Source organism: Cryptomeria japonica, chromosome 9 (assembly GCF_030272615.1).
Source record: "Cryptomeria japonica chromosome 9, Sugi_1.0, whole genome shotgun sequence".
NCBI classification, from domain to species: Eukaryota; Viridiplantae; Streptophyta; class Pinopsida; order Cupressales; family Cupressaceae; genus Cryptomeria; species Cryptomeria japonica.
Genome location: NC_081413.1, coordinates 671,153,670 through 671,171,337, shown reverse-complemented (window position 1 = coordinate 671,171,337; position 17,668 = coordinate 671,153,670). Strand labels below are relative to the sequence as shown.

Genomic DNA, 17,668 nt, shown 5'->3' with positions numbered 1-17,668 from the left:
TTATATATTATTACCCAAAAACATAAATCTTCATATCTAAATTGTTCATTATGCTTTCTTTTTCCCAATATTTACATACCATATGTATCTCATTTGGAACTATGATGAACACACCATGAAAGGAAGAGCCAATGGGTACAAATGGAGGGAAAGGGATTAAGAGGGAAGCTAAAGGGAGAAAGGAGGAATACAAACCAAATGGTTGAGAACTAATGATTATAAAGAGGTGGGTCTCCAATCCTTCCACCATCTCGACTGCTCCATCACCATGGCTGAACCCTCTCACAGAGTGAGCAGTGAAGAAGATGAGGGAATGGGTGTGAACACAGAACCTCCAGAGATCCCTTATGACTATGTCGAAAAAATACAGGTAACCTTACACTCAAGAGTTGATTTGAATATAAGAGATGGACAGACCCTTATGAATGATGCCGAGAATCTCTTGAAAGAAGGGATCGAGTGTCTGTATGCATTAATAGATGCACTTGAACATGACTGGAATACAAGGGAAGGACAAAGACGTGTGTATGTTGTCAAGAGTAAACTGAATCCAGGGCTTGAGTATCTGCATACTCTAAAGGATGAACTTGATAATTTGTTTGATTACATGAAACAAATTTGGGTAATTGATAGAATCACTCGGAGGGCTCAACAAGGAGAGCAATAATCGAAGCAAAGATCAGGTGGATAGATTCCAAAAACAATATGAACAAATACAAGCTTATTTCAAGGAATACAAAGATAGATTTGTGAGTGAATAGTATTTACGTAGAATACACAAATTTTTAATTTATTTTTAAATACTTTGGCTATCTATCCTCCTCACAAGAAATTTCTAGAGATTGTGTAAGTGGCCCCATGGAAAGAAAGAATGAATTTACACATAGTGGATTAGGCTAGGATTTCCTATTGGAATTCACTCAAAAAAAATTAGTATGATAATTTGGTCTTCCTACTAGCTTCGTAATTGAGGGGATTCACTTGATAAACTTATTATATAATGCTTTCTTTCATAGAATGTTAAATGTTCTTATTTCTATTTATATTTCTTGATGTATTATATCCCTCCCAATACACCATTTCTATTAAATCATTCCATATTTTATTTTATTTTTTATTTTTGGTTAGGTGACCAGAAATGTTAATAAAATGAAATGAAAGGAAATTACTTGTTCTTCAAATATGAAATATGTGTCTCTATCTAAAACATTCCATATTTTTACCACATATCATAAGTACCTATTTTAATGACATTTTCTACTTGTCTTTATTCACACCCTCAACTATCACACTTAACTCTAGATGAAAAGACAATGAAATTTGATAGGAGACTATGAAAATAAAATACATTTAATATTTTTATGGTATATAATTTTAAATTCTTAAAAGAAAATGTAATTGACAATTTCTTTAATTCTTTTACTTGTCTAGATTGACAAATAAATCAATACATGTGCATATAGTAAACTATAATAAAATGAAAAATTTAATTAAATTTAATTATTTACCCATGTCATATTTATCCATCTACAATATCTTATTATGGCTCTTTACATCACCTTTGTTACCCCTCATGTTGTCAACTAAACATCACCTTTGTTACCCCTCATGTTATTAACTAATCCAAGATTTCTGGAATATAATTCCTTATTATATTTATTTCAAGCTTTTAGTTTACATCCATGAAAATCTAGTTTGTTCGAGACTTATAAAGCATAAATCTTTGTCTAAATATTTTTAGACTAATTTATTTTAATGTTTTTTTTATATTGTAACAATGCAATTACAAGAATAAGCTACCAGTAGGTAGCTGAAGTAAGAAAGGATAGTATATTATACACCATTCAAAGAATGTTCGAAAGAGAGGTATAATTCATCGCATAACTTGCAAAATTTCTTGATTTTGATCAAGGAATTTTAATGTTGACTTACCATCAATAGTCACTACCAACTCAAGTGATTTTTTTATTATGGGGTGACCAAGTACCAACTCTAGAAGCATTAATTAATGAGCATGGGAAGTAATGTTATCTTTCAAGAAGTTTAGATTATCTAGTGTATTTTGCATGTGGTATTTCTAAAGAGGTTGATGTGGAATTGGGTTGTAAATGTACATCGTGTGACATAGTGGATTTAATTCATGGATTTTATGAATAGATGACACCTCATAGGTATTTTTGGACCCCTTTTCTTTTTGGTCAACCACTAACATAATTTATTTCAAATATTTTATTTGCAAGACTCTAATTATATGCGAACCATTGATTTTAGGTGATTTGATTAAATGGATGACATTGATTCACTTGGTGAATAAACTATTGGCATGTTTGAATTTAGCTAATGTTGTACTATTGTTGATTTAGGATTTGGTTGTTGTGAGCCATTAAATTTAAGTCTAAGAATTAATGTAGTTTTATGAAGTTCTTAAAAGTGTTTGAAGGATATGTGGAATGTGTCTATTGGTCACTATAAAATCTTAAATGACTAGTAGGATTGTTTACTCACTACATATACCTTGATGTCATAACTCTACAAGCAAATGCTTCTCTACCATTGATTGATATTGGTCCTTAATAAGGTTTGAATAATAATTTTATGTATATGCTTGTGATGTATGATACATAAACACATAGGTATAATTTATGGTAGTAACTCATTGAGTGAATTAGACACATGCTAATTTATGTTTAGCTAATGAATTATTGTCATTAACCTAAAGGTTGATATTTTTTATACTAACAATCATGTTTAAATTTCAATGATGTAATTAGCATAAGCATTTATGCCTTTCTATTCAACATATTTTGGAGTATTAGATTTGTATGATACCATGATGTATTATTTTATATTGTGAATTGGGGATCACTTGCGGATACCAATGTTATATTTTGGATATTTGATGTGTGTATATTTGAATATCATACTATATAAACAGACACCATATTGTGAGCATATATCAACCAAATCTCAAATTCTAAAACATATTGCATTATCAATAATAATTCTTGATGGCATGCTAAATGTAGTGATTATGTTATTGAGAAAAAATTTAATCACCATCTTTTAGGTTGCATTACTTATAGGGACAACCTCCACCAGTTTTGTAAAGTAATGAGGCCACCAATATCCACTTGTATCCATTTCTAGACATTTTTGTTATTTAATTTATAAAATATAACCTCCACCATTTAAATAGAGCCTCCAGTAAATTGATTGTATAGGGGAGTGAACCTATAGATTTTAACTTACCAAGAATCCTCTAAAAAGCATCGTACTTTTTATAAACTTGGCTACATCCTTAAATAATGTTGGCCACCAATAACCCACTACACTAATATTATGAGCTATAGTTTTTGATATACAATACCCACCACACAAACCTTGGTGGCATTCCTCAAAAAATCTTATACATTTCTCTTCATCTAAACATCTTAGGAGTACACCATCAAGGTTTCTCCATATTGACCATCCTTCAAGTACCACATTTCTTTGAGTTTCAAGTTTTAATGCCCTCTTTTTCTTTATCATTCAACTTATGAGGACAATTCAAGTTTTTAAAATAGAATATAATGTCCTTATACCAAGGACAATCCTTCAACTAAAATGGAATAAGAGAGGAGTTGAAGTTCAGTTGATGGACTTCAACAACATCCAAATTTGCTTCAAGCATTAATTTTACTAGGCCTTAACCTCTAAACAACTTGGTGGTTTGTATCTCTATAGATCATACATTTAGATCTTTTTTTATCTATCTACATATTTGTCAAGTGATTCCACTTTTTGCACAAAGATTTATCTAACAACTATATCTGGTATAAAGGCTATGATTTTGGATCCTATGAGATATGGTTTAAATTATTGAAAACCTTAACAAGAGCATATGAATGCCAATCTATTATAGAGTATTTCAATTCAACATATCATAGGGACTTACTAAATGGAACTATTGGTAGTTCATATCCCTCATCACTCTTTTGTAGAAGAACAATAGTAAACTTATAAAATGATGCAAAGGAAAATAACTATAAAGGCTTTGAGTAATCTGGGATTGCCAATAATAGTGCCTTCTTGAGTGCATTTTTTAATGTTTGAGGATCTAGTTGATTCCTATCTTAGTTTTATGGTTTCCCCTTCTTCAAAACCTTGGAAATGGTTGTTTTCTTCTCAACAAATTTATGAACAAACATCTTAACAAAATTTATTTTCCCAAAGAACAATTGAAGTATATTAACTATTTTGGGTTGACATATAAGGTTGATTGCTTTGAAACATTCTAGATCAACCTTCACCCCCTTCCTAAACACAATATATTTAAGGAGGTTGCATTCTTCCACACTAAAAATACATTTCTTATGATTTAAAGATATCCCACTCTAAAAACCTTTGAAAGATTAACTCCATATTTTTGCAGTGGTCATTTTGATCCTTGAGTATGCGCAATCAAATCATATTGGTAGACAACCATAATTTCATTTATAAGGCATGCACAGACAACATCCATAGCTCTTTGAAATATGATCCCAACATTCTTAAAACTTAATGACATTCAAACGTATAAAAAATATTCCCCATGACATGGTGAAGGTTGTCTTATATTTCTCTGATTGACCGTAACTTGATTGTAACTGGAGAAGTCTTTCATTGCTTTAACAACAACTTTGACCTTGTTACCCATTGTAGAAAATGGTCCATATTGGATGAGCAATTGTTTTCCTTGAAGGACTCAATATTCAAAATTCTAAAATTCACAAGTAGCTTAATATCCTCATTCTTTTTTTGACTAGAACAAGGTTTGAGACCCATTTCAAATGTTTCATTGACCATTTAATAATACCTCCCTCATTCATCTTCATGTATTATTTCTACATTTGAGGGGCAAGAGTAGGGTTGATATTATATTATTTTTGTTTAAATGGTTTTGTACCAAGTTACAATAGAATGGTAAGCTAGAACAAGTCTTCCCTATAAGCCTTTACTTCATCATAAGACCAAGCAAACCATTTTTTGTGCTCTCTTAATAATGCTATCAACATTTTCTTCTTTTAATGGTTTTAACCTTTTACTAATGTAGATCACTCTAGGAGCTTATTCAGTTCCTAAATTTACACATTCTCAATCTTCCTCACTAATAGGTTAGTTCTTGTTTGATAACAATCAACATTATCAAAAATTATTTCTAAAGAAATAAGAGGTAGAAATAAAACCTCTTAGAATGGTATTTGTTTTAAGTTTAATATTTTCATTTCCAAAAAGAGTTTTCTTACCTTTTTCACCTTTCTCTACCATAGACTGTTAATCAATTTGTTGGTTCTCAAAGTGATCAATGCAATTTTGGTTCTAACTCGTATATCTATTGATCATCATTGAAAAATTACTAACTATAAATATTGTCTGAAATATTAGGCCTAGTAAGAATTTCAACATCATATTTGCATCAAGGAGAGGTAAAGGAAGAATCAAATCTTAAGACTAGTAAGACGAGGGCATAATCCATTACATTATTATCCCTCTCAACCCAACTAATGTTGAATGGATAAAAAGTATTCAATAGTATCCCAAATAATATTCATATACATCCTCAAATTTTTATCCTCTAACATATACACCTCTAACTTGAAAGATGACAAGTTTTGAATCATCATGCACTCTAATACATTTGATCTCATATTAAAATTAAGAAGTAGAGCTTCATATTTTTTACATTAAATTGGTACATTCAAAGTTCTATTTGAATGTGTACTTATAATTTTTTTCCCTCTGGTGAATTTAAATAACTCTTGAAACATCTCTCTTGAACATGCACCATCAAAATGCAAGTTCTAGATACCACCATTTCTTGGATAATGAAGAGGGCGTCATAAATAAGGATCAACCTGTTTTTCACCTGAATCATCATGGTAGCCCACAAAATAGTTTGGTTCCACATCTAAGTAACAAATTTAATTCTATGCCTCATTTGGATTCCCTACAATATTGAGTATTTTACTCATTCTATATAGTTGGACTTGTTTTTCATGTAGTGGTATAGTCGCATTGGACAATTCTATTTGAATAATACCACCAATTGATTCTGCCCACTTCTTGGATACTAGCGTACCCTATTTAGTTGGACAATCAACTTTGATAATATCTATTGAAAATATTATACTCGGATATGCTGTAAGTTATACTTCAACATCATTTACTACCCCATTTACATTTACTTTATCAAGATCCATGGAAAAACGCTCCCCATAAGGCTTTGAAACTTCCAAGCCTATCTATTTCATGACTTCTATGGCATCACGTTATTGGATGTCCCTAAATAGATGACATATGATTATGTACCAGCTAGCCATTTATCAACAAAGATGTGTAAAGGTTATTTGAATATACAGTGCCCAGGAAAATATCAGGGGCTTTATATGATTTGAATTTACTTATCTTGTCATTGGAACAACTGTAGCTTCACATGGCTGATAAAAAATAGTAGGGGTAGTGATATAAAGCAATGCCATTTTCCTATGTTCAGGGATGCTTAACAACTCCCTGATTGAGACTCGAACTTTCAACTAACTCAATGCTTGAGCCATGCCAATTGGCTGGTATGCAAGTAAAGGAGTGGAGAACAGAACTGTCATAGCATTAGTATCAAGGATGAAAAGACATCACTTGACCAATAGCAAAAAATTTCTTTCTGTTGACTGCTTCAAACTCTTTAGCTACTTTATTATACTTTATTATTCTCATTTGTTGATTCATTGACTTGCTTCAGTTTGGAACTATCTCCAACAACCTTTGAATTTTCCACATTATTGGTTGTGACACCATCAATCTTTTGCTTAGGGACATATTTCTTCTACTCGGATGCACCTGGAATATTCATCTTCTTTCTAGTAGGTGACCTCCTTGTAGTCTTATTTTCATTATTTTCCTTTTTTTTTTCTTCTTCTTTTGGTTATTTAAGTGGTTGGCATATCTAGGACAATCACACCTTCAACTCGATCTTCCGAACCTACTTGCCAATTTGTTAGTTGGAAATAACTTTGAACTTGCATGACATTAGCCTAAGTGAGATCTTTGATGCTCTCACTAGAAGGTTTTCCTCTCTTACCTTTGTCTCATTTGGTCTTTGTGTTGATTAAGTTCTTTGTTCAGTAAATGTAAATCATAGGGAACACAATGGTTGTCATGACAATGATAAGAATTTATCACCCTCATATATATCCAATGGATCAACATTGGCATCCTCATAATACTTGAGCACACCTTCATTCTTTTGGAATCCTTTGCCTTCTTCAAGTGCTATAGCAACAATACATTTTGACTAATTGTGAGGAAAATAACATATGCCACACTAGAATGAATCTTGTTGAAGATTCACATAATCCTTCCTCAAGGGATAGTGAGTGTGTTTCTCTTGGTATGCTTGGTTTGTATTCCTTGGGACTATTTGCTTATTGTTTTTTTATAGGTTTTTTAGACCAATCATAATTGTAAGGTCTATTATGTAATATTTGACCTTCATTGAATTGTGTGACAACATTGTTAGATGATATATCTTTCTCATTTTTGATAACCTTGCATGAGATATCCTTCATGGCTCCCATTAATTTGTCCATGTTGTCCTTGACAATGAGGGGATTGATAGAAGTTGTTGCACTTGGTTTCTAAAGTTTGGCATAAGCCCTATCGTTCTCTTTATCAAATTCTCTTACATTACTCTTTACATTGATTTCCATGACATAAGCTCCCCTCGACTTTTGGGTATTCTTTTCATTCAAGAAGTAGCCCAATTTTGAATCAAATCCTCCACAATATAAAACAATACACATAGGCTCATTTGGTCTCACACGGGGACTCACTTTCCTCGTTATCATGATAAATTTGTTCTTCAAATCAACAACTATTAGATTAACTCCTTTCCTTATAGTAGTTAGCTCATGGATTATAAACTTTGGATCCACTCATTCTCCATAAGTTGTAGTCTAAAAATGCTCATAAATTCATCCCATGAGTCTATGTTGCTATTTAGAAGACTTTCATACCATTGTTTTGCAAAAATATATTTTAGTGATTGCATGAAGAGCTTCATCATGACATCTCCATCTTCTATTTCATATTCATTCATCACATCAATAAAATGCCTCAAGTCGACCTCTTCAGTGATAACATTGTTATCTTGGAAGTTTGTCACTTTTCTTTTAATCTTGGCTATAATGGGATTAGGATAACTAGGAATGCCGTAAAATTATAGTTGTCTACGTCTTTCTAATCCTAATAGTGATTTCAGTGGAGAAAATCTTTGGTCTTGTCTTCTAGGGTCAACCCTCATATTTTATCCTATATTTCGGTGTTGGGAGTTTTGTTGTCATTGATGTAAATTATGCACCTATTGATTTGGATCAACTCGTGCAACATTTTGAGGCTGAAGAATATTTTAATATTCATTTGTTGGGCTTGCTAAGAAATTTGAGCTTTCCCTAATACAATTTGTGATTCTAATTCATATTGCCTTTCTCTAAGTTGGTCAATCTAGATATATATGATGATTTAATTCCCTTTATCTACATTGATTCTCAAATTGAGTAGCTAGATCAACATCCTAGAAAAAAGTCTCTACTTGTGCGGTCCCCCAAGGTGAAGTAGGAGAATTGTTATGTGGGCTTCATCTTTGATTTATCAGAGGTGAAAGCTAAGGTAAATTCCTGTCTACATTTTTTGTATGCATATTCTAAGGTGTATCTTTATTTCTTATATCAATATTTATTTCTTTTCTAGGCCTACCATAATCACACCTAAAGGTTCTCCTAGGAGTTTTGATCCTATTATAAATTGAATTAGTTGATAAATATTGATCATGTTCTTTAGATGCTTCTCCTCTATTTGAAGGACCTACCTTTTCCATACTTTGAGAATTATGCAAAGATGAAATACTTGGATTTTTCACATTCCATTATTCTTGTCATCTTATCACATCAAGATAAATTATGTTAAACATCTCTTGACTTTTAGATCATTGATATTTTTTCCTTTGTTTATTTTATCTTATATGAAGTAAACTCTTGGATCTTTCTTGATAGATTCACGACTCCTCAAAAGGAGAAAATAATCTAAATTAATAAGTTTTTCCTAGCTACACCATGGTTAGAAATTAACTCGAGTCATCAAGTTGAATATTAAATTAAATTATCTCCAAAAATACTACTAATTTGTTGGTGATATAAGTTGTAGACCCCAAATCCTAAGGTATGATAACCTCCCAATTGTCAGGGGTTTTAAACTTGGAAAGATTATCACAAACCTATGTTTAGGTTGGATAGTTTAGGACCAATTATTGAGGTGGGTAAGACCTCCCTCACTTATGGCTCTTCATGACGGGTTTCCCTATGATGCTAGTATATATAGGCATATAATTAAAACTATCATCGTAACACAAATCACACCCATTGCATAGTGCACCACTATTTTAGTTTATATTTTGTGCCTATATGTTGGTTTGAGAAACTCAAGGTTAAGCACCTTGTTAAAATAGATGATCCATGATATGGGTGTTTGAGAATATTTATTATGATAACTCCTTATGTTGGTATGCTTCCAAACATGGTATTTGAAATACACTAAAACTAATAAAACTTGAAAGGATGTTTAGATTTAATGTATTGTGAGCATGTTTGAAAGATGATGGGGAGAAAAATATTCATAGATGGGTGCCTTTATCTATTTGGGTAATAATCTCTAAATTTAATCAAACATGTAATAATTGAAACCGAGATGACGTCATAATCAAGATGTATTGGACACAATACTATGCCTTTTAGAATGCATAGGCAAGTTGGGTTTTACGCATGCATCCAAAAAAATATTGATAGTTGAAAAATATTAAGTGATTGTACTTATTAATCCATGAGCATATACATGCATATCCTTTATTGTGTTGAGAAAGTACCTCACAAAGGCTTTGCAAATATTTTATAGTATTTTGGTTTGCCAACTAAACTTCACACACCAAAAAATACATATCACACACATGGTGGTCCACTCAACCAAAGTTTATTTTTCTATGAATCACTTGATTTGCAAAGGTTACATATTGTAATTATAGATTTGGGATAAACCCAAATCATTACAATACAAAAAATACACTACCTAGAACTAGAAATTGAAACCCTAAGGCTTCTTGTGAATATCACTACTTTGGTGGTTTTGTTAGTGCTTCTCCTTCATCCAGAATGTTATCCTCTAATATTGTAGTAAAAAAACTAAAATCAATACTGTATGTAGGGAAAATAGGATTCCCAAGTCTACGCATGCAAATAAGGAGTCCATTTCATTACCTACACGGTTACATTGGAAGGAGAAAAATCCATTAGGCTCAAGATGGTTTAAGCATAAAGTGAATGCAATGGTCCTTCGTTGTGGGGTAATATGACTATGCAATTGAAAATGAAGAATGCAAGAAGGAGGTATAAATAGGTTGAAATGATAGTTTTTAGCAATGCACAGGAAGATTGGTAATTGACAGATAGATTCTAAAAGAACTGGAAGAGCAGACTGTAACTGATTCACAAATTGAGTTTCAGGAAAAAATGGAGGGACTTGGGTGCCTAGCTTGACCTACTCCAAGGATTGAGGTTCCCTACTTGACTCACTCTCGAAACTTTTGGCTATGATGAATCATAGATTGTAGATCTCCTCCTACTGTTTTGTACCTATTTTTGTGGCTTTGTCACTTGTTCCTACACAAAAAATAGAGGGAAAATATTGGGTAGAAAGGGGTTTGCCTAAGTCAAACCTCATTTTTAGGAATTAACCTTGAAATTGAATGGAATTGAACTTGAATTGAAATCTTGTTGTTCAGATGCAAAGGCTAGAACTTAAAATGGAATCCTTATACCTTCATAAACCTTCTTGATGTCACAATATTCATGAAGATGCTTTATATTGACTTGAATGTAGTTGAATTTAGGAAGAGAGGATCATGAATGCCATCACAAATGCATAGATATGCAAATCATTCCTAATATTCAATGCCTTGATGATTGATTTCTTTCTCTTGAAGACTTGAGGTGTGAAATTGATCATATCATCATGTCTTTTCACTTACTTACTCACCCAAAATGAGGGAGGATACCTTGCTTATATACCTCTCCTAGGTATTTTGGGGTGTAAAACTCGGAGCAGCTAACACGGCAAAATAATTTTCACTTAACTAAGTTGACCATTAAGTGGTTTACATTTTGTAAGGTTTATGGCCCATAACCAGCGAGGGAGCAAGGCACCCTAATTGGCCTGCTCTCAGGAGCGAGGAACCCTAGGCACATTGCTCCCTCCAATGTGGCCTCAAATTGGAACTTGAGGTCCAAAATGGGAAGGAAAAGCTAGAATGAGATATGAAATAGGGTTGGATCAAGCATGTTGGGATAAAAATGCCAAGACACTAAAATAGGGCCTAGATAAGCAAGAAATTGCATAGGGATGCAATTTGCGACTCTACAAATACATACATACCCATAGCAAGAAATAATGTAGGTTGTCAAAACATCATGCTAGACAATAAAATCCTAATTGTGAGCCCCTCCAACATGTTAGGAAAATGGTGTCTCAACCTTGTGATTATAAAAGGTTAGTATGATAAATGAGTGTGGGTGTTTGCAAGGGGGGTAGCCCCTTGTGGGGTCTAGGGATGATGTGTTGTAGTGGGAGTTCAAGGGTAGTGACCCCAAAAGCCACATTTTATGTATAAATTATTATTGTAAATGTTGATCACTTATCATTAGGTCGTAGATCATACAATGGAAACTATGTGTGATTTGCTTGCCCTAGAAGGAAACCCTACTTTATGAGGGAATTGTTGTGATGCATTATGTGAGTCTCATAGTTGTTGAGTTTCTCTAGATCTCTAGTTGGTGATACACCTATGAGAAACTTCCTTTGCAAGTATATTCTAATCTATTGTTTATTTTTGAATAATATATTGGGTGATTTTTGGAGTGTGGGGTTTTTCTCTAAAAAGGGGTTTTCCCATGTTAATCATTGTATTGTGGTATGCATGTTATTTATGTTTATTTATGTTATGTTTCTATAATTGTTGTAAAGGTTTGAAAAGTTTTTGCATTACCGTCCTCTCAAGATTAGTGTAAGAAGTTGTTCCACTACCTTAACTTCCTTTCATAACACACAATCAACAAGCATCTTTTTCAAATGTTATTTGACCACAAAGAGGCTTGAAGGAACATTCCTGTAACCCCTGTCATACTTGAGAATCAATGACTCATGAGTTTGAGTGTAGGAATGGGTGAAAAATACCCATGAAATCTATTGAAATCACGTCCTAGAATTTTAAACAACTAATGAATAATTTCATTATTATCCCTCTTGGATCCATGCCAATATGCATTTAAGGACCTTTGAAATTTTCCTAGGTCAAGTGTTGGGTGGTTGGATGTTAATGGTGTTGTAGAGGGAATAGTTGTTGAAATCAATGCGAATCAACAAAAAGTGGCCCTGAGCAATTAGTTATCTAGCTTCCATTAGTTCCAATAACCATCAAAATAATTGAATCTTTACATAAATTCCCTTTTATTCTCTATCTAGTCTAGCCTTGATTTATCCTTTTGCCTTGGTATTTGACTTTATCTTTGCACCCCCTTATGGGTTATCCTCTAATAATCTACACTTCATTCCTTGTTAAGGGTCGAAGGTCCACTTAGATTCATGAACTAATTGGATGTTCCTATGATTTTAGAACCATTGGAAGCTTTGATGACTTGCAACTTTCCTTATGCTTCTTTATTCTTGTTGAAGATTCACCAAGAATTAAGAACCAATCGAAGGTTCCTAAAACCAATTTGAAAGTTTCACTTCTTCCAGACTTATCCATTTTTCTCAAACATATGTACACATCATACTCAAATGCCAAATTATTATGGCAACTATTGACTAGAATCATTATATTACAAATAATTTTCATCAACAAGATGAAACTCAAACTCAAATTAACTTTTGTCAAACATAATGAAACATACATATTGTAGAATCAATTGAACATGACTGGGAACTATTGACGAACCACACAAACACATTGTTGTCAATAGATGAACATAATTATTTCAATTACTCAATGCACTTATTTTATACAAAAGACTTAGTGAGGATGTACACAACAAAAATGCTCTTGAAAACTACTATATTTTTTGGTTGCACTTAGTTTTGCAATAAAAGTACACATAAAATCAAATAGTGAAGATGTTGACAACCTTCCCCAAAAAATATTGTCATGAAGGGGCAAACAAATCATGTTAACAATAAACTTATGCATTTAAATAGGGCCCTTGTAAATGTTCTCTTGGAGAGGTCATAGATTTGTGTACATAGTTGGCTCTAGACTAGCTAATTTACCTTTCATTGTTATGGTGTTAATATATTGGTCCACGCAAAAACCATACCCATAATACCTATATCATTCTAGGTAACCATAGAAAAATGCCACTATTCATGGCATGAGTAATTACTATACATAAATCCCAAAGATTAACTGGTAAACAAAGCAAAATTCAATATTAATAAAACAAAAGAGACAAGACTCAACTTTTACAATTATATCTAGAGTTAAACCAATAAAGTGTTTTTGAATAGAACTACTATTCCCCTTTACTTGATATTCAAGAATGAAAAACAATCTATACATAATTATTAGGTACAAAAAAGTCTATTGTCTATGTTTATTCTCATTATAACGATTTTAGGTATGTACAAATTTTAATGCAACATTTGTAGATAACATTTCAATCCATTATTTTCATTACCGACTTCATTCTATATGATTTACAAAAGAAATTTCTAATCTTATAAATTCAAACATTCTTGTGCAAGTGTGTCCTAACAATCATATATTGACGCATTAAAAATTCTTCCATCTTACCCATATTATATTTTATTCTATTTATTTCCTTCGCTCAACACATACTAACATTCTATTGTCTATAATTTATATAACTTTAATATAAGACCAATAACACCTTTGCAATACAAGTCTAATGACTTTTTGTTTCAATGTGTAAGGAATTGTGGCTGCATTTCAAATAAAATTTAAGTTGTTTATTAATTATTCCTTCCATTGATTATAATATATATGTAATACAAGCATAATTAAAATGTCATAGACAATATTGCACGTAATCAAGGTTGTATTTCAAATTTGTATAAAAAAATGGTAAATTAAATTAATATATCATTTATGCACATGTGAAAGCATACTCTCTTATCTAGCTTATATATAATTTTCTATCGTGTAACCATTACGCCTCCTTCTATCAGGTAACCATTACGCCTCCTTCTGGTACAAGTGCTAGTAGTTTATGAGTCATAACTTATAAATAGTATAGTGCGTTCAAATTGTATGAATTTTATGAGAAACAATCCATTCTTAAATTTTAAAATTATATAGTTTGTAATAAAGATTTTTTAACAATTTATTGATAATGTAAGAAAATTACATGTGTTCATTACACGAAGATAAAAATTGTATTATTTTACATGTGAAATGAATCTTATTTTTCCCACTAATATCAATTATATTTTGTAGTATTCATTGAATTTTGTTATCCTTTTGTTTTTTAATAAAAACTTTAGTGAAATAAGCTAATGTCCATGACTTTTTTTCATCCACAACAACATTCTAGATGCAGAAAATTTATTTAGAAAAATCATTTTTAAATTACTTTATATCAATTTCGATAATAGACTTTATGTTAGGTTCTTAGTACTTGTTAGTTGTCATATTAGACCCTAAATTTTTTCAATAACATACATTCTTTGAATGCGTCTATTATCTCCAATTCCCATAACCTTACTTCGGAAGTGAATGTCAATTTTATCTTGGACTTTGTCTTCTTCAAAGGATGAGAGATAAAAGTTCATTCCCCTTGTGACAGTTATTCTTGAAGTGAACTGTCATATCTCTTGTATAGTTAACACTTTTATAATGTTAGAGCCGCCCCTATTAGGTTATAAACAGTAGGCATTCAAATCTATGGATGACATCAAAGACCACCAAGCACAAAAAAGTGACAGAGAAGACTCTGGGTGTGATAGAAGTTTCTGGTAGATAACATATACTCCCTCCAATATATAGAGGCTTCTATCACATATATACCAGAAACTTGTATACTGGATTAGAGGCTGCCCAATTCAATATATACAAAGTACCCTGAACATATAAGTGGATTATATTTGGTGATAGAATAATAGAAAATTAAAGAGACAAAAAGAATAGATAAATAGTTCTATCCATCAGAACTAAAAACAAGCATGGAGTTGAATTCATGGAGTCTAATTGTGGGAAGCATTTCTGTGTTGCTGATATTGATTTCCAAGGTGCTGACAAGGAAGGCAGGGAAGCTGCCACCTGGACCCACTCCATTGCCATTGGTGGGCAACATATTCCAGCTGGGCAAAAAGACCAATGAGTCCCTCTTCCACCTGGCAAAGAAGTACGGCCCTCTGATGACCCTTCAACTGGGGTTCAAGACAACAGTGGTGGTGTCATCCCCTGCAATGGCCAGGGAAGTTCTGAAAGTCCATGACAAAGAGCTGTCATCTAAGACCGTCTTAGAAGCCGCCAAGTGTCTGTCCTACTCCTCACATTCCATGATATGGAGTGACTGTGTTCCACGGTGGCGCACCCTTAAGAAGATCTGCACCATGGAGCTTTTCACTGCCAAGAGATTGGATGCCCTCCAACATCTGAGGAGAGAGCAGGTGACCCAATTGGTGAGGTCTGTTTATAAGGACTCTGTGGAGGGAAAGAGTGTGGACATTAGTCATGAGGCTTTCTTGATGGGTCTCAATCTTTTGGGCAACATGATATTCTCAAGGAATATGTTTCAGAGAGGGTGTGAGGGGTCCCTAGAGTTTAAGGACACTTTGGCCCGTATGATGGTCCTTGGAGGGAAGCCCAATTTGGCTGACTTCTTTCCCATCTTGAGGTTTTTAGATCCACAGGGAATTACTCGGGGTTTGAGCAAGTGTTTTGGGTTTATATTTGGTGTGCTTGATAAATACATAGAGGAGCGCCAGCAGAGTGGGAGAATGCAAGACAGAGAGAAGGATTTCCTGGATATCTTACTGGAGAGTAAGACAGAGACTGGACATAATTTCACCAGCTTTGAGATAACTCGCTTCTTTTATGTAAGCTCTGTTGTTTTCTCATAGCATTAGTTCTAATTTGTTTTAGGAAAGATAGAGTTTGAAGATTTTTATAATAAATTGTGTGAATAATTTTTTTTCATCGAAGTTTTTGTCATATGATATTGTCTAGAGTTTGAAGGTTTCAACTTGTCTAATGATCATATTCACAATTTCTGAATTCGATTGTCTGAGAGTTTTTTCATCAACATTTCCGATCACATTTTGAAGATCTATCATTGTGATGAGAGAGTGCATTCACCGAGTGTGATTCGAAATGTTGATGAAAAACTCTCACACAATTGAATTCATAAATTGCAAATTATGAACATAATAAATTGTAAAAATCTGATTAATTGTTTAATGATTTTTTTGGTAGGATATCTTCACAGCAGGTACAGAAACAGCTAGCATTACAATTGAGTGGGCAATCGCAGAGCTCATTCGTAATCCTCAAATAATGAAGAAAGTAAAGGAAGAATTGGACAGCGTAGTTGGGCTTGAAAGGTTAGTAGAAGAAGGTGATATTGCGCAACTGCACTATCTTCATGCAGTGATCAAAGAAGTACTAAGGCTACACCCACCTGCGCCCATTCTAGGGCTTCGTAAGGCAAAAATTTCTTGTGAGATTATGGGATACAAAATACCCAAGGATATATGGGTGGTGATAAATGTATGGGCAATAGGAAGAGACCCTTCAATTTGGCAACCTAAACCTGAGAAGTTTTTCCCAGAGAGGTTTTTCAATCTAAAAGGAGTGGAATACAAAGGGAATAACTTTGAATTGATCCCATTTGGTTCAGGGAGGAGAATGTGCCCGGGGCTTCCCTTGGCTGATCGAATGGTTCATATTTGTGTAGCTACTCTTGTTCAATGTTTTGATTGGTATCTCCCAAATGGACAGTTTGCAGAGACATTGAATATGAGTAGTAAGTTTGGAATCACAGTGCAAAAGGAAAAACATTTAGTTGCAATACCAATACCACGTCTACCTGTTCATGTTTACGATGAAAAATGTTGAGCTTTCCAACTTATCTTCTTCTATGCTGGTGATGGATAATAAAGTGCTATGAAATGTTATACAAAAACTTGTACATGATTTTATGCCAAAAGTATTTTAGTACAATTTTATGGACTGTGGTTGTGGAATTATCATCAATCTTATAAGTTTATTATAAATTTTATATTGCAGTTATAAAATTGTTTTGAGTTTTCTTATGACAAACATTCAATTAATTTCATCATACATTTAGGATACATTTATTGTTTTAATTATTTAATATAAATTTAATTTTAATACATTTAATATTCAGAGAAATTAAAGAAACAAAATTAATTAAAATTGAAATGATATGAATAAGATGATGCATTATGTAAGCACATTAATATAGAAAATTAACATTGTATAATATGATACAATGTAATGTTAATAGTGGCATGTTGAGATGGTTAAGTTGTTGTGTTGTTGTTCTTTTCATCAAGGTTCAAGCCCCACCAGTTC

The 17,668-nt window shown here is 32.7% G+C and overlaps 1 protein-coding gene across 1 annotated transcript; it reads left to right on the top strand.

Moving 5' to 3' along the window:
- Positions 1-268: 268 nt before the first annotated feature.
- On the top strand, positions 269-17,188 carry LOC131033841 (geraniol 8-hydroxylase). Its single transcript, XM_059211889.1, has 4 exons — positions 269-622; positions 8,218-8,292; positions 15,358-16,170; positions 16,547-17,188. The coding sequence occupies exons 1-4, from the start codon at positions 269-271 to the stop codon at positions 17,186-17,188; spliced, it is 1,884 nt and encodes a 627-aa protein (XP_059067872.1).
- Positions 17,189-17,668: the final 480 nt, after the last annotated feature.

Excerpts from the sequence above, each read along its gene's own strand:
- LOC131033841 (XM_059211889.1), top strand. The coding sequence starts at position 269 with ATGGCTGAACCCTCTCACAGAGTGAGCAGTGAAGAAGATGAGGGAATG. Across the intron at positions 623-8,217 it reads ATTACATGAAACAAATTTGG|GAATGCCGTAAAATTATAGT; the intron begins GTAATTGATAGA and ends TAGGATAACTAG. Across the intron at positions 8,293-15,357 it reads TGGAGAAAATCTTTGGTCTT|GTGCTGACAAGGAAGGCAGG; the intron begins GTCTTCTAGGGT and ends TTGATTTCCAAG.